This window comes from Miniopterus schreibersii (assembly GCF_964146895.1).
Source record: "Miniopterus schreibersii genome assembly, chromosome: 5".
Classification (NCBI taxonomy): Eukaryota; Metazoa; Chordata; class Mammalia; order Chiroptera; family Miniopteridae; genus Miniopterus; species Miniopterus schreibersii.
The window spans coordinates 1,307,568-1,330,843 of record NC_138106.1 but is presented as its reverse complement, the minus strand read 5'-3'; the positions used below and the strand labels follow the sequence as shown (position 1 = coordinate 1,330,843).

The 23,276-nt window shown below is 57.0% G+C and overlaps 2 protein-coding genes across 3 annotated transcripts in view; one reads left to right on the top strand and one right to left on the bottom strand.

Moving 5' to 3' along the window:
* URB1 (URB1 ribosome biogenesis homolog) overlaps positions 1 to 13,641 on the top strand; it is a 47,047-nt gene extending 33,406 nt beyond the window's left edge. For both annotated transcript variants that reach the window (XM_081138138.1, XM_081138137.1), the window contains exons 27-39: positions 498 to 608; positions 712 to 775; positions 1,457 to 1,628; positions 2,080 to 2,182; positions 5,273 to 5,433; positions 5,962 to 6,073; positions 6,665 to 6,771; positions 7,615 to 7,758; positions 8,128 to 8,237; positions 9,585 to 9,782; positions 10,890 to 11,131; positions 11,502 to 12,095; positions 13,048 to 13,641. In XM_081138138.1, the coding sequence (XP_080994264.1) occupies positions 498 to 608; positions 712 to 775; positions 1,457 to 1,628; positions 2,080 to 2,182; positions 5,273 to 5,433; positions 5,962 to 6,073; positions 6,665 to 6,771; positions 7,615 to 7,758; positions 8,128 to 8,237; positions 9,585 to 9,782; positions 10,890 to 11,131; positions 11,502 to 12,095; positions 13,048 to 13,229 (2,300 nt within the window). In that variant the 3' untranslated portion in view covers positions 13,230 to 13,641. The remainder of the gene's footprint in view (positions 1 to 497; positions 609 to 711; positions 776 to 1,456; positions 1,629 to 2,079; positions 2,183 to 5,272; positions 5,434 to 5,961; positions 6,074 to 6,664; positions 6,772 to 7,614; positions 7,759 to 8,127; positions 8,238 to 9,584; positions 9,783 to 10,889; positions 11,132 to 11,501; positions 12,096 to 13,047) is intronic.
* A 921-nt stretch (positions 13,642 to 14,562) lies between these two features.
* MRAP (melanocortin 2 receptor accessory protein) lies at positions 14,563 to 22,841 on the bottom strand. Its single transcript, XM_081138325.1, has 3 exons — positions 22,417 to 22,841; positions 15,930 to 16,029; positions 14,563 to 15,089 (listed from the first exon to the last, which is right to left on the bottom strand). The coding sequence occupies exons 1-3, from the start codon at positions 22,520 to 22,522 to the stop codon at positions 14,843 to 14,845; spliced, it is 453 nt and encodes a 150-aa protein (XP_080994451.1). The 5' UTR covers positions 22,523 to 22,841; the 3' UTR covers positions 14,563 to 14,842.
* Positions 22,842 to 23,276: the final 435 nt, after the last annotated feature.

Below are 23,276 nucleotides of genomic sequence, written 5' to 3'. Positions count from 1 at the left end.
AGGGCCGGCCCTGGGTCGGTGCACTTACTCCAGCACCCGAGATCCCAGCTTTGGCGTGGGCTGTAGAGACGTCAAGGAGGTGGTCTGAAGGCCCTGCCCTCTTGAAACCATGTTCTGTTTAGAGACAGAATTGACACCCCAAACCGTGAGCGGTCATACGAGGGCGTGTAATAAACACACCCCAATTAGTGGTGTGCCGGGTGGAAGTGGAAAGGCTGCAGCCTCCTAGTCAGGCCAGAGGAGCGATGTTAGAGGTGGTAACGTGGCCCTGGGGGGGTGACTAAGCTGTAAATTCCTTGGTGGCTTGAAGCTTGGGAGGGGCAGTGGGCCTGAGAGCAGCCTCGTCAGACAGACCAAGGAGGGGACGGCTCTGAAGCTGGGTGTGTCCCGAGCCCAGTCCTGCTCAGAGAAGACCGGTCACTCTCATTGTTCCCTGCAACGTCCCCTCTCTCATTCTGAACGCCCCCCCCCCCGACACTCACTGCTGTTTCCCCCAGAGGCGCTGGTGGACCTGATGTCGGGGCTGGTGAGGATGTGCCCCTCCGTCTGCGAGAGCAGCCACCTCGCCGTGCTCCTGGGGGCCTACGGGGCCTCGCTCAGCGTCCTGGGTGAGCGGGCGACGGAGAGTGTGGGTGGGGACGAGCGGTGTGGCGGGGCTGGGGGTATGTAAGGGTTGGCAGTTCTCCAGCTTGACCTTCCGCTGACCCGCAGACCAGAAGATTTTGCTTCTCCTGCGGGCGTATGAGCAGAGCAGCCTCAGCCTCGTCAGCTTCAGGTGGGTGCGGGGCCGTGGGTGTGAGGGGCAGGCCCTGAGGGTGCCACCCGAGGCGGGCTCAGTCCCCACAGCAGCCCCGAGAGTTCCTCCCGCTGCTTTCGGTGCTCAGGGCGGGGCGGGTGCAGCGCCCTGTCTCCCGGGCGCCGCGCAGGCTGCTCTGTGTGCGGGGCCTGCGGGGGCCGCCGCCCTGCTGGCCGGGGCTGCGTGTCTGTCAGGCACCGGCCCCCACACTCCCCACAGCTGCCGTGTCGCTCGAGTGGAGTGGCCTTTTCTGAAAACCGTTTTGCTTGTGATAGGACTGGCTTGTGAGGGGGGGTTTGGGGGAGGAGAGGAGTGCCGGCTGGCGGTGCTGCGCTCCCCCGGCGCCTAGCCAGCCGTCGTGCGGGTCAGTGAGTTCACACTTGTGCAGGGCCTAGGACAGTGCCTGGCAGGCCGTAAGCCCCAGTTGGGTGTTGTCCTCTGTCATCATCACGGACACCATCCCACCCTCACAGTGTCGGCATCGCCCTCCTCCCCGTCTCCCCACATCAGGATGGAGACGAAATGACAGGACACACGCCACGTGCTCAGCGGTGCCTGGGCCGTGCCAGCTGCTCGGCAGAGCTGCCTGTGACGGTCGTTACCGTCATCATCATCGTCAGTTCTGTGCCTGTGACCCGTCTTCTCCCTGCTCCCGCCCAGGGTGCTGCTGTGGGGCCCGGCCGCCGTGGAGCACCACAAGACGTGCCGGAGCCTGGGCAAGTCACTGTGGCAGCAGCCGAGTGCCGGGGACATCCTCCGCCTGCTGGACCACGACCGGATGATGACCACCATCCTCCACTTCCCCCAGAACCGGAGGCTGCTGCCCCCCGAGGTGCGGGAGGCCGGGGCGGAGCCACCAGGGAGCACACAGCGCGGGGGGGCTCCAAGGTCGCCATCGGCTTCCGTGGACTAAAGTACAGGCACAGTGTTTCTTGTTAACTTCTTACTAAGTCACATCCACACACAGAGGTCCAGGGACAAGACCCCATGTACCCACCCACACAGAACACTGCCCCCCATATACCCACACAGGACCCCGTGTGCCCATCCACGTAGGACCCTGATACCCACCACTCGGCTCCAACAGTTACCAGCACTTGTATCATTTGTGACTTGTCCCCAGGGATCACAGTGGTGCGTGTGCAAGCCCCGTGCTTCACAGAGTCATTTCTAATGCTCTCGAGTCTTCAGAGCAGTTTGAACCCGATTCAGTGGTGAGCGTCTGCCTGATGCTATGTTGGAGGCTGAGCATTTGGCACGTTTCCTGTTTCGGGCTCTTGCAGGAGGCACAGGACCCACTGTTCACAGACGGGAGCCCAGCGGACCTCGATGGCCTGTATGACCCCTGCTTCCTCCTTCACCTCTTCAGTGAGCTGACCAGGCCAGGTAGCTGCGGCCGCGGGCGGGGTGGGAGAGCCGCTCCTGCTGGGCCCGGAGTCGGGCTCTCACCGTAGCCGTGGCTGCTGCAGGGTTATTACTAAGACCTCAGCCGCCTTCTCACCTGTCAGTCCAGTGACTTTCAGCAAAGTAACAGTTGCCATTTCAAAGATACAGTGGTGGTTTTCTTAAAACCATTTGTACGTTTGTGACGTGCCATTCTCCCTGACGTTCATCCTGGTTCTCAGTGGCGAGCTTTTCCGAGGCTTCGCCAGGTGGTGTCGCTTCCGGCGGACTTACCTGAGGAGCGAGAGCCGCTGAGCTCGGCCTTTCTGGTTCTGCGTGTGTTTGAAGTCGCACTTTGTGTCCAGGGGCCTGGGGATGCTGGGTGTGGAGAAAGAAGGAATAGGAGTGGGCTCTGCCTGGTCACCGCTGGGCCAGCAGGTGCTGAGAGGGCTCCCAGGGCCCCCCCACCGGGCTCAGCGGTGCACACGGCGCTGCCTGGGGCGACCGACTCACCCGTTGTCCTTTTTCTCCCCTTTCCACCCCGAACTCGTCTCCTTGTGACACTTACTGGCCCCACCACTGCCCGTATTCCTGCCAACGCGAGGGCTGGGGTGCCGAGGGGGCGCCCACCACAGCTGCCCCTCCAGGAGCAGTTCCGCAGCTGGCAGGTCGTCCGCCGGCGGTGTCTGCGTCGCCCTGGCGACTGTTGGCAGCAGACCGGTGGAGTCGCGCCTGCCCCAGCGCGTGGCCGGGACGCTCTGCTGCTGCGCGTGGCCTGGCCACTGGCTAAGTCTGTTTCTCCTCAACTTGAATATAGGTTTTGCACAGTCTGAAAATACGAGGTGATCTCTGAGTCATAACAAATCTTTAGTCAGCTGCCCAGTCTCTCAATAGAGCTTTTAGGAAACGAGGCAAAGGCTTGGAAAACGCTTGATAGAAAAATAGTAAAATCAGGACACGGTGTTTTTCTCAAAGTCTTGAATATTGCTTTTTATGGGCAGAGGGACAGGGCCCAGGAGGCCTTCATGAAGAGGTGACTAGTAAATGGTCTTTCGGGTGAGGGAAACCTCCACGTACAGCCCCCCTTTAAGCGTTTCGCTGCTCTAATGCAGCTGGAAGCATTTGCAGAGCATGTTTAGACAGGATTTGTGGTGGCTTAAAACACCAGTTGCACTGAAATCACATTGAAGTGGGAGATTTTTAAAAGCATGGAAGTGGATACGGGGGAAAAAGAAAAACTAGATTTATTAGGTTTTGCCCCGGGCCACTTGTCATCCAGACAAAAAGGGAAGCGTGGCGTCTTAAACACGTTTTGTCTGGTTAAAGGAAGCTGCCAGTGCCGGGAGAGGGAAATACGGCAGTGAAATGATAAGTTGAACACACAGACCTCTGAACGGCGTGATGCTAGTGTGGGCTCAGTTTATGTGCCAAGTTATCGTGAATGTTTTTTGGATTATTTTTAAATGTATTGTTCCTTTGGCTTTTGCCTGGTGAAGCAGTCGGCGTGGACAGTGTACTGAGCAACTTTTTATTGAAGTGTGATGTATAGAAACTTAGATCTGGTATGTGTGGCTTGAGTTTGGAGAAACCACCAGCTGGATCAGGGACAGAACGTGGTCTTCAGCACCCCAGGCCCTCCCTGGGCTGTCCCCCCTCCCAGCAGGGACCATGTCCTGTGGTTGGACCTGCTTCAGCCCCGTTTATCCCACATCACACGTGTGAGACGTGTGCGCAGACATGTTCATCAGCCTGTGTTCACGTCCTGCGGCGGCACCCGGCCTGAGTGTTGCGAAGCATTCACCATTTGAAATCGGGTGGACGGTTCACTTTTGCGTGGTTGCCTGTCTTCAGAGAAACTAGTCTCAGGGCTGCATCCCAGCCCTTTGCTGAAAACCGAACCTGCTTCCTTACGACTTCCCTTCGAGTCCTTGGCTGAGGATCAGGGCAGCTGAGGCTGTCGGCAGTGCCCGTGGCAGATGCGTTTTCCACAGCAAATTCTGTTCTCAACAGAACCAGGCTGAAACCTTCCCCTCGTAATTCACACCTGCCGCAGAGCACAGGCCGCCTGAGGAAACTGTCAGAGGCGCAAGGAAGGGTCCTTAGTGCTCCAGCCACACAGCTCCCACGAAAGCCCATAAAATGGGGTGCTTTTTATTTTAATCCTGGATCATTGTCCTGGCTAGAAGGCCAAATTGCTATTTATGATGTCCTGAAACAAAGAGAATGTCATTTGTTGCTGTTTTGTAACAGCCTTTATATTTTCAACACCCAAGGGCAGCTCTTTCCTTAAGTGTCTCAAAGCCAAGACTTCACAGAGTAACAGGGTGAACACAAAACATTACTGACTTCCTCGTGGACACATGGAAAATCCATTTGTCTTAGAGAATGTCGGTGGTGACAAACTGCCCCAGCCAGCTGAGCACTATTTTTAGTGAGTATGACAGTAAGTGTGTGGACTGTTCTCTTTCCCAGAGGTACCCGTTTACGTGTATTTGTTAGGTAGGTATCTCAGTGTACCTTAAGCACATCTTTTCCAAAGCAACATCATTTTATTCCACAGTTTGATGCTTCCTAAAGCTTTCAACTTGTTTCCCCTCCCATCAGAAACTCACTCATTGTCCTGGCTTGTGTGACTCAGTGGTTGGGTGTCGTCCCCTGTGCCCGGAGGTTCCCGGTTCCATTCCCGGTTGGGGCACATGCCCAGGTTTCAGCCTCAGTTCCCCAGTAGGGGGTGTGTTTCTCTCTCCCTCTCCCTTCCTCTCTCTCTAAAGGTCAATAAAAATACATATCTTTTTAAAAGTCTCTTGTTACAAATGAGAAAACATAGCCCCTGAGCTTCTGGAGCTCAGAAGTCCGGTTATCCTTTTACTTCTAACCTGCATCTTGACATTAAAAGTGGTTTCCTGTGGACGATGCACATGGGTTTGGTTCTGTTTATTTGACCTAATACCTGTGCCTTTTAATTGGAATGTATGTAATGCGATTATTGATACGATTATTTTATCTTCTTTGGCTTTTAGCTACAATGTGTATGTGCATGAGTGTGTGTGAGTGTGTGTGTGTGTATTTAATGCTATATTTTATTTCTCATAGAATTTGTGTTGGATTGTCGAAAATTTTTGGATTCAAATGCTCTGGGCCTGACTGTCACGGCCCTCAGCAGCTACGACCCCCCGATGCGAGCCGCAGCGTACTCCGTGCTGGCAGCCTACTACTCGCACGTGGAGGGGGCCCGGTTCCGCGAGCAGCCCCAGGCAAGTGGGCTGAGGGTGCGCTGGGGCTGCGGGGCTGCTCTGCTCTCCGCCTGGCCTGCTGGACGGGTCTCCGAGCTGCTGGGAGCCCGCTGTCCCCTCCTGCCGGTGTTGCTGGAGGCTGCCTCTGTCCCCCAGCCCCGGGGCAGCTGAGTGAGGGGTCCCCTACACACTCTCGTGTTGTGGGTGGGCAAAGCGGTTTCATTTCTGCCCGCTCTTTCTTTGGTTTAAATTTAATGGTTAAGTTGGCTGTTCTCCATGTCACCCCGCCACGGTGCCCTGGGGAGGCAGGGACAGGAGCAGGTTGGATTGTCAGGCTGTGGGTGCAGGGTTCTCTTTGCCTTTGGCCACATGCCTGGCTCTTCAAGGAACGGCAGAAAGTGCTCTCGAGAGCAAGGATGTGACTCTTAGGAGCATCACCCTTGGTGGCCCTGGGGCGTGTGGAGCAGGCACCATGCAAGGCTGACTGAGGCTGCGTGAGGCAGGGCTGGTGACGGGTCTGAAGGTGCTCATTTCTCTTCCTGCCTTAAGGTGCTTTACCTGTTGGATGTAGTCCGGAACGGGATCCGGACTCAGAACATGAGGCTCACCTTTACCTTGGCGCTCTTCATTGCCAAAGCAGCCCTGCAGATTCTGAAACCAGGTACTGCTGATGGGACGAGGTTGAGGTGAGATGGAAATGTGGGGGCTGAGCAGGTGGGATCCGCCACGTGTGGGAGAGGACGGGTCGGGGTGTCCAGGGCTGGTCTCCGCGGCGGACAGTAAATAATTGGTGGCTGTGAAGAAGCGCTTTAGGGGCCCCTATGGGACGAAATCCAGGAAAAACTAAGTGAAAAGGCCGGGTGCAGAGTCTGCCCTCATTGGCCCCGCTGCCTTCCAGAGCCAAGTGACCCAGAGCGTTCGAGCCCTTTGGTGGGCAGTCCCTTCAGTGAGAGGCCCTTGGGTGTGGGTGTGGGGCCTGAGTTCACTCGGCCCCGGGCGGATCCACACTTCTGCGGTAGCTGATGATGGGTGGGGGTGTCCCTGGGGTGGTTTCTGAGCCCCGAGACAGCCTGTGTGCAGTGTAGACCCAGCGTCTAACTGTACTCCGTTCTCGAGAGCTAATAACTAGGATATGAGTGCAGAGCCCCACAGGGCTGAGACCCATGTCTGACCCCCGCACCCACACTGCCCGGCTGCCCCAGGCCAGGCTGTCCTGTGGTGCCTGTTGTAAGTGACTGTCTGCCTTTCTCAGAGGAGCACATGTACCTGAAGATCAACAAGTTCCTGCTGTCCCACGAGCACCTGAACATGAGCAAAGTGCCCGGCTTCTACCAGTTCTTCTACAGCTCGGACTTCCAGGTCAGGCTCCCGGGGCCCGGGCAGAGGCCTCCTGAGGTGACTCAGCCCTGCGACCGGTGATGCAGCACTGGGCTGTTCTCTCGGTGCTGTTTGCAGAGCCCACTCACCGGCCCCGCCGTGGGGGAGGCCGGGACGGTGTGGGTTTGCGTGGGCTGCGTGTGGGAGTGCTGTCCGTTCATGTGTCCACCTCCAGGCCGCTTCTCCACTTACATACCCGCCTCACGGTCTGCGTTTTGCAGTGTTCTTACATCTCCTCCCTGAGTCACAGCGTAGCGGTTACACACTATTTTATAAATCGCCTGCCTGAGTCAACACAGCGCAGTGTTCAGACGTGACTTGAGGCCAAGTCGAAGATAATAGTGAGGATTTTCAGTAACGATCAGGCCGTGCTGTGGTCTCTGCCCCCGTGGGAAACGGTGGTGCCAGCCGGGGCTCTGACTGACAGTGTTTGTCTCGGGAAACTGGTGCCAGCCGGGGCTCTGACTGACAGTGTTTGTCTCGGAAACGGTGGTGCCAGCTGGGGCTCTGACTGACAGTGTTTGTGTCGGGAAACGGTGGTGCCAGCCGGGGCTCTGACTGACAGTGTTTGTGTCGGGAAACGGTGGTGCCAGCCAGGGCTCTGACTGACAGTGTTTGTGTCGGGAAACGGTGGTGCCAGCCGGGGCTCTGACTGACAGTGTTTGTCTCGGGAAACTGGTGCCAGCCGGGGCTCTGACTGACAGTGTTTGTCTCGGAAACGGTGGTGCCAGCTGGGGCTCTGACTGACAGTGTTTATGTCGGGAAACGGTGGTGCCAGCCAGGGCTCTGACTGACAGTGCTTGCTGTTTGTTTGCCTGGTTCCAGCAAAGCACCGAGCGGGAGTGGCTGTTCCAGCTCCTGCGGCAGGGGATGCGGGACAAGCACTGCTACGAGCTGTACGCCAGGCGGGGCATCTTCCACATTGTCCTGTCCTTCTTCCACAGCCCACTGTGCGACCCCACAGCCCAGGTAGGCACCCGCCCCCCCGGCCCATGCACGGCTGAAAGCCTAGGCTTTCTCAGGGTTTACCTGGAAGTCAACGTTCATTTGAATTCCCACCCAGCCTGGGTGTGACCGACCTGCTCGGTTGGCATCAACCTGACCTTCAAGGCAGGAAAGTGAGACTTCACAGGTGTGCGCGGTGCTTGCGGTGTGAGTGGGTGTCAGCACTCGCGCTAATCGGTAATCATGGGCCTCGGAACTGGCTGAGGGGTTAGAAACAAATCACCCCACAAACGACCAAGGTGCTCAGGCTGAGACCCTCTCGAACCCCCCGATTCCCAGTAATGCCTGGGAGCTGCCAGTCATCAAAACTGACTTTCTGTTCTGGGTTTTCAGAATTGGGTTCTAGAAATTCTGCAGAACGCTGCCCAGGATGCCAGGTCTGCCTACAAGCTCCTGCGGGACTACAGCCTCCTAACGTGGGTCCTGCACGTCCTCGAGAGCAGGTGAGCCCCTCGTGTCGTGTGGGGGGTACGTCGGGCAGGGAGCGGGTGTAAGGGGACCGTGGTGTCCACTGCAGCAGCAGCGCCCACTGGAAGTGCCCAGGAGGACACGCGTGGTCCGAAACACACGCCTAAACGCCACCATAGGTCGGTAACCAGCTCCTGGTGCTGCCGACGTGGCTCCCCTCACCGTACGTCTGAGTGTCCGAGTGGGCAACGGGCGCAGCTGCTGCTTGCACTGGGCAGCTCCACCGGCTGGCCCTGTCCCGCAGTCCAGGCCTTCCCTGGAGTGCCGCCACCGTCTAAGGCTTTGAGGCTGCGGCCTCACGTGCTGGTGGGCGACAGCCGTCCCCCGTCCGCCAGGGTGCGGTGCCCCAGGGGGTGCCTGTCTTAGTCCTCGGGGGGCTGCGATGATTCACCACAGAACGGAGGGGCTCAAACAGCAAGCATTAAATGTGTCACAGCCCTGGGGCTGCAAGCCTGAGGTCGGGGCAAGGGGGGCAGTGTGGGTGGGGTCCGGTGGGAGCTCCGTCCCCGCCTTCTCGCTGTGTCCTCCCTGGGAGGAGGGGAGGGAACTCTGCTGCCCTCCTGTCCTTAGAAGGGCACTAATCCCATCACGGGGGCCCCACCATCATGACCTCCCCTGAGCTGAGCACCTCCCAGAGGCTCCATCTCCAACTACAGCCTCGCTGTGGGTCAGGACCTCCAGAGACGAATTGCGGGGGCTGAGGGAAGTGCAGTTCCGTCCATAGCATGATCTGTTTTGATTCCTAATCATCTAAACTTGCGGCTGTCTGGAGGACGACAGCCTGTCTCGGCAGACAGCGCTTCCTGGGGGGGGCTTGCTTGCAAAGAACAAACATTCTAAGAAGCCAGGGGTACCCAGGCCCATTGTGCATGTTTAAAAAGTATTTTTTAAAATTTCTCTAAGAGAAAGCAGTATCCTGAATCTAGACTGTGTCTTTGGGCATCGGCGCCCAGCCTGTTTCTGATTCATAGAAGGTGTAGGTGGCTGTTAACTTTCTGTTTGGCGTCGATTTGTTCTCCTGAAGCCCCGGCAGCGGCTGCAGGGCTGCTCTGGCCGGGGCCCCTGGAGGTCGTCGGTCAGACAGGAGTGGGCCCCTCGTGTGTTAGGCTGGGTCTGTAGCAGCACCCGCTCTTACTCGGAGCCTGTGCCTGTCTGGTAGCTGCAGTGGGGGACTAAGTGGATGGAGCTGTTAGGGGCGAGGAAGCGTGGCCGCCGCCCGGCCCGCCCCGCATCGGAGTCATCCTGTGGTTCCTGCCCACCCCCTGGCCGATGCCAGTGGCGGAAGGAGGGCTGTGACAGGAGGGTCCTGTGCTCCGTCGCAGGTTCCTGGAGACACAGCTGCTGTCCAGCATCACCTGCTTGTTGCGCACACTGTGGGTGACCAGCCTGGGGGACAAAGGGGCAGAGTGGGGCGGCCAGCCACCACGCCCACCAGGGCCCCAGAAGCCCCCGAAGCTGCTGGCCCTGCACCTGGTCAACGAGTTCCTGTATGTCCTTCTAGTGCTCGCCAAGCACCTGAGGTATGCCCGCCCCCCGGCCTGGCCCCTGGGTGGCCACTGCGGCTGTCCTCTCTCTGTCCCTTTGGTCACGACTCCATTCTGGGCCCGAGCTCCTGTCAGTGGTCAGCCTGGTGTGAGCTGGGCCAGAGCTGCCACCAGTGTGGGCGAGGTCGGGAACCCTCTGTGTGCAGCTGCTTCCTCCTTTCCACTTCAGCTTCGTGGGGTTCCTTCCACGCCCTGGAAACCGAAAGCGTGTCCCAGGTCACTTAGCAGGCAGCCGTCCACCTCGATGTCCTCGTTCAAGCACACAGAGGACTTTTGTAGAGAGACTGTGTTTCCCGTGACCTTGACCTGGGAAAGGCGGGTGTTCCCAGGCTTGCCCCTGCCTCAGCCCGCACGGGCCCCTCACCCATGAATTGCCTTGGAAACGAGCATTTTCCACCTGCCCCGTGGAGTGCTCTTGGCTCCCCCAGGAGCGCGAGCCCTCGGGCCTGTGGGTCAGGCAGTGTACTGCGCGCCTGCCTGTCTGAGCTGGGGCAGGTGTGCGGTTGGACCCAGGAGGTCGGCCAAGCAGACTGAGTCTCAGAATGGAAACTGATCAGGGCAGGCTCTTGGTTTTATGCTCTGAACTAGTCCTGACGTCCGTGCCGGTCGTGTGATCCTTACCTAGGGTCATTGAAGGACACTGGTCTCTCAGAACTGTGCTTTCAGAAATAACGTAGTTTTAAGGTGGCGGGGAGTGGATAGTGTTGGATTTTAAATTCCTCCCGGCGACCCCCGGTAGCACTGGCCGTGGGCAGTGTGTCCCAGGCGCTCTGGGCCTCCCACTGAGTCCGAGTTGATGAGACAGGAGTGGGCAGTCATGAATGAGTGTCCGGCAGCCCACACCTGGCCCTCAGGCTCTGCCCAGCTATCCATCAGCCGTGGTTTCTGGAGACGTCTGTGCCCCCAGGATGGAGTCCGGCCCGGCCCCCTTGCTGCCGTCCCAAGCACCCGGCTCTTGCCGTCCTGGCTGTGAAGGGAAGCAGCTGGGGGGTGGCCTGTGGGCGCCGCTGCTCTGCGGCATGACTGGCGCCCCGTCCGGGGCTGGACAAGGAGGCAGCTCTGCTCATTCGGTCCTCCCGACAGGCCCACCTTGGCCTCCGCCCAGCTGACCGACTTCTTCGGGGCGCTCGAGTCCGTGCTGAGGTACCGGGCCACCGTCCTGCAGGCCTTCAGGGACATGGCCCGCTTCACCGTGAACGAGACGGTGCTGTCCACCAGGGACGCCCTTGTTCTCCTGCACAAGTGGAGCCTCATCGAGAGAGACGCCGAGCTGCAGGAGGCCCTGCGAGCCGCTGCGGAGAAGCTTCACGTCAGGGAGCTGCTGAGTGCGTGGGGCCCACGGTGTGGTCGCGGTTCCCTGCTGCCCTGTTTCCCTGAGCAGCCATGTCCTTCCCTCTGAGCAGCGTCCCCGTGGCGGACGAGACTTAGAGGTGCCTCTCCATCGTTGTTGCCTAGAGGGGGGCTTGGGGGGCCTGGCTCTGTGTCAGCTCTGTCCCGCCAGGGAGCTAGCTCCCTGTCATAGCAGTGACACCAATCCCGGTCCAGTACCCGCGCTCGCTGTGCCCCAGGCAGCATGGCCTGTGGGGCAGAGCCGGCCACTCAGTGCCTGTGAGCCTTCTCCGCCCGCCCCCCCATCGCGCGCCCACCGCCCAGTCTGTGGGGACATCAGTCTCACCCATCTTCTCTCTCTGACAGAAATGCTCAAGGACAGGAACAAGCCCACTGTGCCAGCCCGAGGCCCTCGGGGCCGGAAGAGGAAGCCTGGGGAGGTGGAGGAGACGGCCAGCCCCGAGCTGCAGGCGTCCAGCTTGGAGACGTGCAGGGGCCTCCTGAGGTCCATACTGACCCACTGGGGGCCGGTGTTCCCCGGCCCTGCGCCCGATCAGGACCCTGAGGACCTAGCCACCCCGCAGAGTGATGAGGCCAGCCCCATGTATGCCGTCGCCACCCTGGTGGTCAGCTGGGTGCTGCGGTCAGCAGCCCAGCACCCGCTGAGCAGGGCTGAGGCCTCAGGCCTCCTCCGCTGGCTTCAGAGCCACATTGTGCCCCAGCCAGCAGTGGTGGCCGAGCTGCTGAGGGACAGCAGAGTGCGGAGTGGCCTCTTTCAGCTGTACAGCCGGCTCTGTGGCCAGGAAGGGCTGGGGGAGCCCGAGCCTGGTGTGCCCACCCTGCTCAACATGGTCATGCTGCCGCTGGTGGTCGCCCTGTGCCCTGCAGGGACTCCTCTCCCCGCCGCCGTGGAGACCCTCCGCCTCTCTTCTCTGGACCATGAGGAGGAAGCCACGCGAGGTGATGCTGGGACGCCGGCTTGGGAGTCAAGCTGAGGAGGTGCCCTGGGCGGGGGTGGGGGCAGCCTCTCAGCACAGCTCCGGGGACCGTGAAGTCCCCATTGGGCCCTGAACGTGAAGGGTGGGGAAGCCAGTGCCTTTGCCTGTGGGTGAGACCTTTAGTGACCATCGTTTCACAGTGTGGGAGGGCTCACCCCAGAACCTCCTGACCCACCGGGGACTGTCCCTCCCGCAGGCCAGTGGCTTTCCTAAGTGTCCACCATTTCCTAAGCGAAGGATTACATTCCACATGGTGGTCAGGTGCACACGAGTGTACAAACGTGTGCGTGTGTGCACACGTGTGTACAGGTATGCACACAAGTACAGATACACACATTTACGTGCTTGGCATCAGCAGGTGCCTAGTAAGGGTTTGGATGGACGAATGAAGAATGAACAGCAAAGGCTTTGAAGCCTGAGCAAGAGCCCAAGAGGAGCGGTGTGCATCCTCATGTGGCCCCTCCACCTGGGAGGCTGGGCCCTTTCCCAGGACACCGGGAGCAGCGAGGGGCCGCTACCCACCTGGTAGCAGGTCTGTCCTCTCGTCTGGCTGCAGTTGGGGAACTGAGTCTGTGCCTGGAAGGCCCCCCTCCCCCCCGTGCCTTGGAGGGAAGGACGGGGTGGGGGGTGATTCCTTGACCTCAGTCTGGGTCTGGGGCGGGGAGTCAGACCAAGAGTTTTTCTACATTCATCAAATAAAAAGATGGTTTTTCAGGGTACAAAAATGATTAACCCAAAAGTTAAGCAAGAACAAAATTAGTTTGTTTTACCCACCTGTTTGCCTCGGCGGCCGCAGGCGTGTGCCCAGTTCACTGGCGCTTTGCAACGCCCGTGTCCCTGGGTGTGGAGGGATGACATGCTCTCTGGCTGAGTAGACGTGCGTCCTGACATCCCTGCTGTCCCCTCTTCCTCAGCCTCCGCGGCCTTCCTGCTGTCCCTGTACATCAAGGACGTCTGGCTGGGGGCCCAGCAGCCAGACGCCCTCCTCACCCACGTCCAGATGGTGTGTGATGCTGTGGAGGATGCTCCGGGTGGTGACCAGGAGGCCATCGTTGGGCTCTGCAAGGACATCGCTGCCCTGGCCCCAGACGTGTGACACCCTGCCAGCTGGCGCCTCCGTTTGAGCCACTTTCCATAGAAGTTGTGCGAGGGACAAGTGTGTGGGCTCAGTTTCCTGGCAAGAAAGGTTGACTTTATTTATTTGACCAATATACAGACTCAAGGGACTGTGACGTGGTCGGTGTTATGGTGGCCATGGGTCCTTCAGGGCCATGAGGCCCATCCAGCAATGAGTGGGGCCCACCCTTCCTCTCGGGGGGCCGTCCTTCAGAGGGAACACCTCAGAGGTAACACTGAGCTCATGAGGGGTTCCTGTGTTAACGTTAAAGCTGAAACATCCCCAGTATGGCACATAAAAGAGTCTGAACAGAGGCGTTTAAAGCTGTCTCTGTAAGAAGCAACAGCTCTGTGTAACTTTGTAGATATATCCGCTCCTGCCAGTTTAATTATTTTATTAAATAAAAGGGTGTTGCAGCAGATCTTTACAGGATGAAATCAATTTGACCTCTGCTGAGAAGGCGGCCTGTAATTTTTAAATTGTGTTCCAAAGACAGGATTTTGAATTTTATAACTTGATAATAAATGTCTATTTTGTTAAGTTTTTGTGTTTTACTTAATTGATGTTAAAGGCTATTTTTATTCCACCAAGACCTGCATGTTGGAGGCCAGGGTTTGACTTTTAAGATCCTGCGTTAATTGGTGTCATAGTTGACAAATGTGGGCAGTGAAACGTAGCAGTTTACGGTACAGAATTTTAGCCTGTTCATCCAAAGCTCTGCGTGTTCCCACACCCCGCACACCAGGGCTCCCGGGGCTCTCGGCCATCGTCACCGTCAGCTCAGTGGCACCCGTGCCCGTCACCTGGGAGGTGGCGGCTTGTTTGCCTGTGTAACACACCCCATTGAGAGCGGTTTCAGCCTCACGTTTACTCCCTTGTACCTCCAGTGTTCTCTAGGTTCTCCTGTTTTTCTTAATAAGATTTTTAACCAAGACAGAGTGGGTTTATCTGCATCTAGTTCCTCTTAACTACAAAGAGGGCTCATCATCTGGAGGCAAAGAGCAGTCACCCCCTCTCCTGTCCCCCCCAAACACCGACAGCAATGTCCTTCAAGAGTATTCTGCAGTCTGTCCTACATGCAGATCCGAGTCGGAAAGGACGTGTTCCTTCCTCCCCCCTTTCCTGCATCTCCAACTCAGTCTCCCCTTGTCTTCCCTTATGACCCGCTGTCCCCCACCTGGCAAGGCCACACTCGGACCTGGGCGTCCAAGAAAGGTACAGAGCAGCCAAGCGAGCAGCCAAGCGAACTCACGGTCGATACAATGTTGCAGCAGCAACCTTGAAGCTCAAAAGTGGCATAGGAAAGATGAGTGGGTGACTATTTCAAATCTTTATTTATGGATATTATTTCCTGCCCTTCCCAAAGCAAGCACAGGCAGTGGGTAAGCGGCCGGGTGCACGAGAGCTGCAGTCTTGGGCTGCTCCCCCTGCCGGGTGGGCTGTTGCGGCCTCGGATCACGTCACGGACACGTCACCATGCCTCCTTGCGGTGGTCCTTGACACAGCTGCGCGTCCGCTGCGTACAGTGGCTGTGGCTTGTCGCACTGTCAGTACTGTCTCCAGCTGGAGGCCGGCTGGGCCTGTGGCCCACGTCAGCTGATGCTGTGGGGGTCCCCATCGAGGGCCTGGTCCCACAGGAGGGCAGGGTGGGCCTCCGGGGCAGTAGGGGTTGAGGCGGAGGCGTCGGATGCTCTGCTGCCTGGCTCCCCATCCCCAGCTGAGCTCAGTGAGGCCTGTGGGGTCCCCTGGGAGGCCCTGTGCAGCAGAAGGTGCCTCCGGACGCAGAGGGGGAGGTCGAGGTGGAGGCTCCAGGGGCACGTGGAGCGGTGCTGGGCATTCCTATGGAAAAAGATGAGGCAGGCGTCAAAGCTGCCCCAGGACAGTCCCTCCAGGGCTTTGTGTCCCACCCTCCTGCTTGTCCGAGCCCACAGGGAAGGCCCCACGGAGCTCCAGCACCTCTGCAGAGAGCGGACACCTGAGGGCCAGCCCAGCCCAACAGGTGGAGAAATGGAGACAAGAGGAGGTGCTTGGTGGCGACCTGGTCCTCGGTCTTTCCCTCCAGGTCGCTTTCCTTGTGTGTCCATTAGCAGCTGGGGACATGGGGGTGGGGCACAGGTTGGTCTAGCGTCCGCCCACAGATCAGAGTGAGCTCATCTTGAACTCAGACCTCAGGCCGCGTCTTAGCAGCCCGCCCGCCCTGGGTGGCCTCCTGTGCTCAGGTGCTGGGGGAGGTGGACACCGCCCGGCTGACGGCCACTATGCCCCGCCTGCCCTCTGTCTCACCAGTGACGAGGTGATGGTCACCTCAGGTATCCTAGGGTGACATGAGACCTGTTGACAAGTGGCTAAGTTGGAGAACCGTTTCCCTGTGACTATAACGTTAGTGTGTATGGAGGGTCAGGGAAGGACCCAGGGACCAGAGCCCTCCTTGCAGAAGATGCTAGCTGACCTTATTTATTTATTCTTTTGCATGGAAAGAGCAGCTCATCAGGGAGCAGCTGGACAGTTCTCTTTCCTGAGTCTTACTCAGGACCCTTGGTACTGTCCTGAGCGTCTCACGTCGGGCACCAAGTGCTTGGGCAACGGTGTCCTCCGTGAGCACCGCCAGTCAGGAGGAGCATGGGTTCCTCCCCACTGAGCCGCATGCATCACCCGCGTCCCCACGCCCGCCCCGCTCACCTGGCCTGTGGGGAGCTCGGCCAGGACATGTAGAGGAGGATGAGAAACAGGAGAACCACGAAGGCCGCCAGGCTCACCCAGAAGGCGATGACCACGGAGTCTGCAGGAGCGAGAGGCGTGTCAGTGTCGTGTGACTCGGACCCGGCGCAGGGAGGGGCCCAGAGCTGCGGGACAGGGCAGGGTGGGTGCTCCACCCTTTCCCAGCCTCTCGGCTGCTGGGCAGGAACAGGGCAGAGGAAAGTGACTTTTCCCAGAGCCCCCAGCCGCTGGGTCGGTGTGGAGGGGTTGTCTGCTCAGGGGAAGCAGTAAAAATCAGGTGCGGATGCGCTTTTTTTTAGCTGTTACTGCTGCTCAGAAGATGGATTCCCCTCCTTCCTTTTTCCTTGGGAGGGAGAAGACGGGCCTGGGGCAGCTCGTGTGGCAGGGCGGCCTCCCCCCCCCCAAGAGGGCTGCAGGGGGCTTTGGTGAGCAGCGCCCAGGAGTGAGAGCCTGGGCCGGAGCACGTGCCCCTGGCAGGGCAATCCCTTCCCCCGGGGGATGTTAACGGAGCCCTGCCCTGGCCAGGACTGAGGACTTGGAAAGAGCTTGTCCCTCCTTCAGGTGGACAGGCCAGCTGGGGGCTGTGGCAGGAGGAAAAGGCACATTTGCAGTGACCATGATGGCTGTGTTTGTGGCCGGGGGGGCGGAGGGGGCAGGAAACACGCCTGGATGCTCCTGGGCCCTGGGAAGACCAGCAGGTCGGGAAGTGCCCTTCTTCGGGCTCCAGTTCAGGAACATTCGGTAGGTTGCCAGGGAACCGTTGCATGTGGCAGGGTTCCCATTGGGTGGCTGGCGCTGTGGGCACAGAGCACCGGGCTCGCAGTTAGTGTCTGCACCTTTCGCATCTCAGACACGCTCGTGGGCCAGGACAAGGTGCCCCAAACCGGGGAACGCTGCACACCGACAGAAGTGACCAAAGAGGCTGCTGAAGGATGGTGACCGACAGGCGTGTTAAGCACCTGCCGAGCCAGGCTCTGCTGGCAGCTCTTAGGATTCGGAGGGGCCAGCCTGGCCCTCGGGAGCTGGCGTCCTGCCAGCCTCCCCCTCTGAAGCCCTCGATGCCTCCAGGGCCGCCCCTGCCCTGCCGCCCATGTGTTCTGTCCAAATGGAAGACGCTTAGGAAGTCAACAAATGAGTGAGCAAATGAGGGGGTGTCAGGGATACGTGGTCACTTGTGGGGTGATTCACGGCATTTGAGTAGTGTCACCTCTGCCCTAAGACGCAGCCCTGTGAAAGGGGTCGGAGTCCCCACCGCCCCCTGCGCAGCCGCAGCTTGGCATCGGGCTCCGAGGGGCAAGGACAGGGGAGACCCTGGCTGCTCCCACATCCCCTCCACTCAGTCCCTGGGCTGAGGACCCCGGTGGCCCCTGAGCACTGAGCTGTTTGAGGGGACCTCCTGGGCTCCTGGGCAATGCGAACGGGGTTGTTGCCGTCTGTCCTAAGCTTAAGGACTTTGCAAAGACGTCCACTTTTTTTTTCTTTTGAGAATTTTTATGAGTTTATCTGAGCCGAACTGACAGCATATGCGGGGAGCGAGCTCTCAAACGCTCCCTCTCTGACCCTCGGCAAGGAATGCCGGGTGACGTGCGTTCCGGGGCCTGCCTGGCCTGCTTCGGTTCAGCTCTGTCCCTGAGAGGCACAACGTACTTACACCCTCGAAGGGCGAGTGTTTGTAAGCGTTCAGAAAATGTGGGTGGGGATTCGGTTCTGTAAGGGGGTTAGATTTCTGCAGACACTAATGTGCTTTTTCCTTCATAGAAGTAATGCAGGGTTCGCCCTGGCCGGTGTTCTCAGTGGTTAGAGCGTCAGCCGTGCACCAAAGGGTCGAGGGTTCAATTCCCAGTCAAGGGCACGTACCTTGGTTTTGGGCTCGCCCCAGTCCCCCCCCCCCAATCTCCCTTCCAGGCCGACCAGCAGGAGGCAACCAGTCGCTGTGTCTCTCTCACATCAGGGTTTCTCCCTCCCTCCCTCCCTCCTCTCCACTCTCTCTGAAAAGCAATGGAAAAAATATCCTTAGGTGAAGATTAACAAAAAAATAAATAATAACAACACAGGGTTGGAGACTTTAGCTCCTAGATCAGTGCCTCTAAGGAAATGGCTTCAACTGCCCCCCCCCTTCTGCTCCTGCCCTGGGCCACTGTCCCCCACCCGGAGCAGGACGTGAGACAACACCTCTCTCAGAGCACAGCCCTGCGGACGTGAATGTGAGTTCTGTCCCACCAGAAGGGCGATCGGTAGCTGTTTCCTGTATTAAATGCTTTGGACGTGTTCTGCTGGGAAAGGCAGCCAAGAAAACGGGGTTCTTTTCCATTTCCTGCAGAAGGTTCTGCCTCAGGGCTCTGCGCTCGCTGGAGAGAACGTTCTGTCCCAGGACAAATCTGTCACCCCGGGTGCTGGGAAAGGTCACACACCCAGGGCTTGTTTTCACAACAATGAGACCGGAGCTGAGGGCTGGAGAAGGGACTGGTCCAGCCCACGGGGACTTCCCCCTCCCTCCCCCTCACTGACTCCCTTCCCTCTTCTCCACACCCTCCCTTCCCTTTCCTCCCTTCCCTTTCCTCCCTTCCCTTTCCTTCCTTCCCTTCTGGGGCCATGCTGGCTGACTGAGGGGAGTGAGGCGGCCACAGTGGGTTGACAAGAGAAGGTCCTGGATGGCATGGTTGGGAGGCAGGTCATGCTGGGGGATTTCTCATCAGAGCTTGGAGGTAGCAAATTAATTAAAATACTTCCTCTTCATGGTAGGCACCCCAGTTTTGTTGCGTGAAGACTGCTAAGCCTCAGTTTTAACATTCCTCCAAATGCTACTCACATTGGAGTCCCAGGTCCTAGTAGAAGATTCACTCCAAGGCTTTTGCCTTCTCGGGGGACTGACAATGCGGTTAAGGCCCGAGGCTCCAGAGGTGGGTGGTTTTGTGTTCAAATTCTGACTCCGCCGTTTTCTAGCTATGTGATCTCAGACGGTCTGGGGTTTTTGCATCTCTAAACCTGTTTCCTCATCTGTTAAATGGGGGTGATGGTATGTGTTATGTAGACTATCACGCAGATTAAATAAGATAATATGTATGTATAACGCATATGGCACCGTTCCTTGTTTACTGGTCGTGAAATCACCCGTAAGTAGAACTACGTTATTTCTGTTTAGAGGGTTTGCGGCGAGTGACCACACCAGCTCACGCGACTGTAAGGTGAGAGCAGCTGCAGCACAGATGGCTGGGTGTCCATCCTGCCTGCTGCCAGGCACCCCCTGGTAAGATAACCTCTGCCTTCAGGGGCACGCGGCTGCCGGGGAGAAAGACTACAGTTCCCAGCCTCCCTTGCAGCTAGGTGTAGTCATGTGACAAGGTTCCGGCCAATGAGACGTGAACGGAACTGTTACTGGGCAGTTTCTTGGAGTCTTTCTGTGCAGACTGCTGGACTTCTGCTACTTTGTATCCATCCCTTCTTATTCTCTTACCACGTTTTCTGCCCAGAGCGTGGCTGGGAACATGAGGATGAGGGACCCGTCCCAGGGATGGCAGAGCAGTGAGCCGGATGAAGCGGGATCCTGAGTATTTCATGGAGCCAACCCAGCGCCCCCCCTGCAGACTTTCACATGAGGGAGAAATCAACTTCTGTTCCACCCGGTGCTGTCAATTGTGGCCAATTTTCTTTAGTGAATCAGTAAAAATAAATAAATGTACCCAAACTTACAAATCCAAATGAATTCTGACCTTCAAAATAATCATTCTCTCTATACCTTAGAATCATGTCAATGTTTCTAAAATGCATGTATGGATCAAACACTCATAAACATTTATAAATTCTCCTTTTGGAATTTCCTTCAGGGACACACACCAGTTTTGCTACGTTACAAGGTTCCTAGTTTATTTTTCCCCCCTCGGTCGTACTGGCTTAATTTCATCCACCTGATTGGTTTCTTTATGATTCTTAACTATTTCCCAAAAGCAAATTCACCCTCAAAAAATATACGTAATTTATCACCGTAGATATGTCATAGAATGAGCTGTGGCCAGCAAAGTCGGTTCCGAAAGAAGAGTCCCAAGGTTTTGAGCAACAGCAGAATCAATCGAGAGTCACACCTCCACATGGAGCCACCTTGACGGGAACTTGGGTCCAAGTAAACGCTCTCCTATGTCTTTAGAAATTCCTGTCACTGCCCTGAAATGCCCACAGGATGCACCATTTGCTGGGGAATTAGAAGTCATGGCTAAAGCTGTAACTGGAAATGGATTACTCTGAGCGAGAGAGTTATATGGGCTCTTTGTTCATTCTTTACACTGAATTCTCTGGGCTGTGCTCCTCCTCCTGATGGTGGCCTGGCCTTGGTAACTTACGTGCTCAAGGTCACTGTGCAGTCAGTGGCAGAGCTCAGGTGTGCGCCCGGCCCCTGCATGGGCGCTGCCTCCCGGCTGGCCCCCAGGGAACAAGTAGACAACTACCTACGCAGGGCTTAAACACCCTGGGGACACAGTATTGTCTAACCCCAAACTTTTTTCAGAGAAAGTAGAAATTAAATTCAGGTAAGACTTGAAGCCTGGGGCACCTGGGATACAACAGGAATAAAGGCGGCCCAGGTACACCTGTCGCTGTGGGTGTCGCCTATGGGTCTGTATGTAAAATAGTATCCGACAGCCTCTGTCGTAAACTCAGAATGAATTTCCTAAGAAACTAAGATGCTTCTGAAATCACATATTCTTCTATGATGGGTTTCTTGATAGAGTTTAGTCTATTTGTTTGGGGTTCCGACGTGCTGGGTGAGATCATAGACCATGTTTTCCACCGATTGTGTGAGGATTGGGAAGAGAGTGATTTTGTCCATCCCCCGGGATGTATAACTTGAATGACTTCTCGTAAAATACCAATAGATGTTACTCTTCATAGGGGAGCAAAGGTTGAGGCGGGGGGGGGGGGTTCCTGAGACCGACCCAAGGCAGCGGGAGAAGCTTTGGGTCCCAGGTAGGGTTGAAGCACAATGTCAGGACCCAGAATTTTATTCAGTTATGTTCATTCTAAAAGAAGCTTTCCTGGAGGCAGATCCACATGTCCAGAGCATTGCGCGCCCCGAAGTCTGGACTTTGACAATGTATGCGAGTAGGCGTTTATTTCTACCCGGCACCCTCTTCCTTACACCCGCCTCCCTCACTGTGGGCTGTATGTGCAAAACTCCGCACTGCGGTTTTATGATTATGTGCCTTGCGTCAGGAAACACACTCGACACCTACTGAGCTCCGGAAACCTTCGTAGGTGCTGGGACCCGGCAGGTCCTCAGCAAACACGGATGGGTGCCTGCGTTTGGCTCTTGGGAGTTGTCAAGGGACCTGGAGCCAGGAGGGCGTCCTAGCAGGACACCCCGGCCCACTCCCCCGGGGCTGCGCTGGGGTCCGGCCCCCCATCGTTAAATTAGGACGCCACACGATTTTGGTTTGAGCCGGTGGGTAACAGACCATCTTTCTCTTCATATGAAAGCTCCTGCACCATTGGCGACTGCATTTGCTTTTCAACAGATATTGTGACTGTCGTTTGATCAAACACCCAAGGAACCCGAGACCTCAGAGACGGCAGGGGGTGGGTTCCCAGGGCCGAGGGGTTTTGTTTTGTTTGTCCTGCTCGTTCATCCCCTCAGCTAACTTCTTGTCTTGCCTGAGTAGCTGGAATGGTCAGAGGAGATTGTTGACAAAGTGCCAAGTTACCCAAGAGACTAAGACTGGAAGGAAGCTGAGCAAGAGGCGTGAACTCGGTCCGGTTGTCCTTCCGGAGACCATGAGGTTAAACATCGGTGGGTATTTTATTTTATTTTATTTTATCTTATTTTATTTATTTATTGTTCCTAACTTGAGGCTACTTTTTCTATTTATTTATTTAGAGAGTGGAGGGAGGGAAGGGGAGAGAGAGAGAGAGAACATCGATGTGGGAGAGACACATCGGTCGGTTGCCTCTCACACTGGCCCCGACCCGGCCGGGGATGGAACCTGCAACCCAGGTACGTGCCCTTGACCGGGAATCGAGCTTATGACCTTTTCGGTGCAAAGGCCAACGCTCTAACCACTGAACATACCGGCCAGGGCCATTGATGGGTATTTTAATAGAAATTAAGTCATAAATCTTAGGGGACAAACAAAATAACTCTCCCAAATCTGCACCCAGACAACAGAAAACCCAAAATCTACAACGTGAAGAAATTCGCCTCACTTACTGGAACCCCGGATCAAAGAAACTGTATCAAGAAATCTCTCTGAAAAGCATATTCTGCTCCCAGAGTGTCTGTTTCTTAGGAGGTGAGTCCAAGCTTTTCACAGACAATGACAGCCTCCCCCCGTCCCCCCACTCACTCACACCCTGGGGTGTGGGGTCAGGTCCCGGCACCCCCGGGACAGCTGTCGAGTGAACAGAAAACCCGTCATGAGGCCACCCCAGCCTCTGTGGGGCCGCTCCCCCGGTCAGGACTCACATTTGTGGGCTCTCAGCTTCTTTTCGTCCACAGGGATGAGGTCCAGGTAGTCCAGGTAGTATTCGTAGCTGTAGTGCGGGGTGGAGGCGTTGGTCCCGTTGGCCATGTCTGCGGCGCCGGGAGCAGCACATCCGAGCTACTGGCCGCCCGCGGAGCAGATTGGTCAACGATCTCCGTAAAGCCGTCCAAGTGTGTCTGTGGGTCTACAGGCTCAAGGCCACCCACGGGCCGGAGTCATTGGCTGGAGAAAGGTCGGGGTGGGGGGCTGGGCGGGGGACGTGCCTCAGCCGCTGGGCACGCACTGGAGCAGTCCATCGGCCCCTTCCTGGCAAGCCTCCAAGACAAGCGGAGCTGCGAGGCTGAGGTGGTCACCGGGCAGCCTGGGGTTGCCCCTCCGTGTGGCCGGGACAACAGATCCTGGGCCCCTGGGAAGACGGGATGCTGAGCGAGGCCTTAAATACAGGGTGTCCCCCAAAACTGTATACACACACTTTGAATAATTATGAAGGCAGTGTTTATTAAATACATTCCATTTTCAAAATTGAGCTATCAGCTGTTAACGTATATACATTTAAAATTTAAAAAAAATTTTTTTTGGTTTGCATTTTAAATATGTCTTTATTGATTTTGTTAGAGGGAAGGGAGAAGGAGAGGGAGAGAGAGAAACATCAATGATGAGAGCCCTGGATCGGCTGCCTCCTGCATGCCCCCTACTGGGGATCAGGCCTGCAACCTGGCATGTGCCCTGACCAGGAATCGAACGGTGACCTCCTGGTTCATGGGTTGACGCTCAACCACTGAGCCACATCGGCCAGGCAAAGTGTGTATACATTTTTGGGGGACACCCTGTATATAAAAGG

What these genes read in the sequence shown, in the direction of transcription:
- MRAP (XM_081138325.1), bottom strand. Translation starts at nt 22,522, where the DNA reads ATGGCCAACGGGACCAACGCCTCCACCCCGCACTACAGCTACGAATAC. An exon ending in GAAGCTGAGAGCCCACAAAT is followed by an intron (nt 16,030 to 22,416) that starts GTGAGTCCTGAC and finishes TCGCTCCTGCAG; the next exon opens with ACTCCGTGGTCATCGCCTTC. An exon ending in CCGAGCTCCCCACAGGCCAG is followed by an intron (nt 15,090 to 15,929) that starts GTGAGCGGGGCG and finishes CTTTTTCCATAG; the next exon opens with GAATGCCCAGCACCGCTCCA.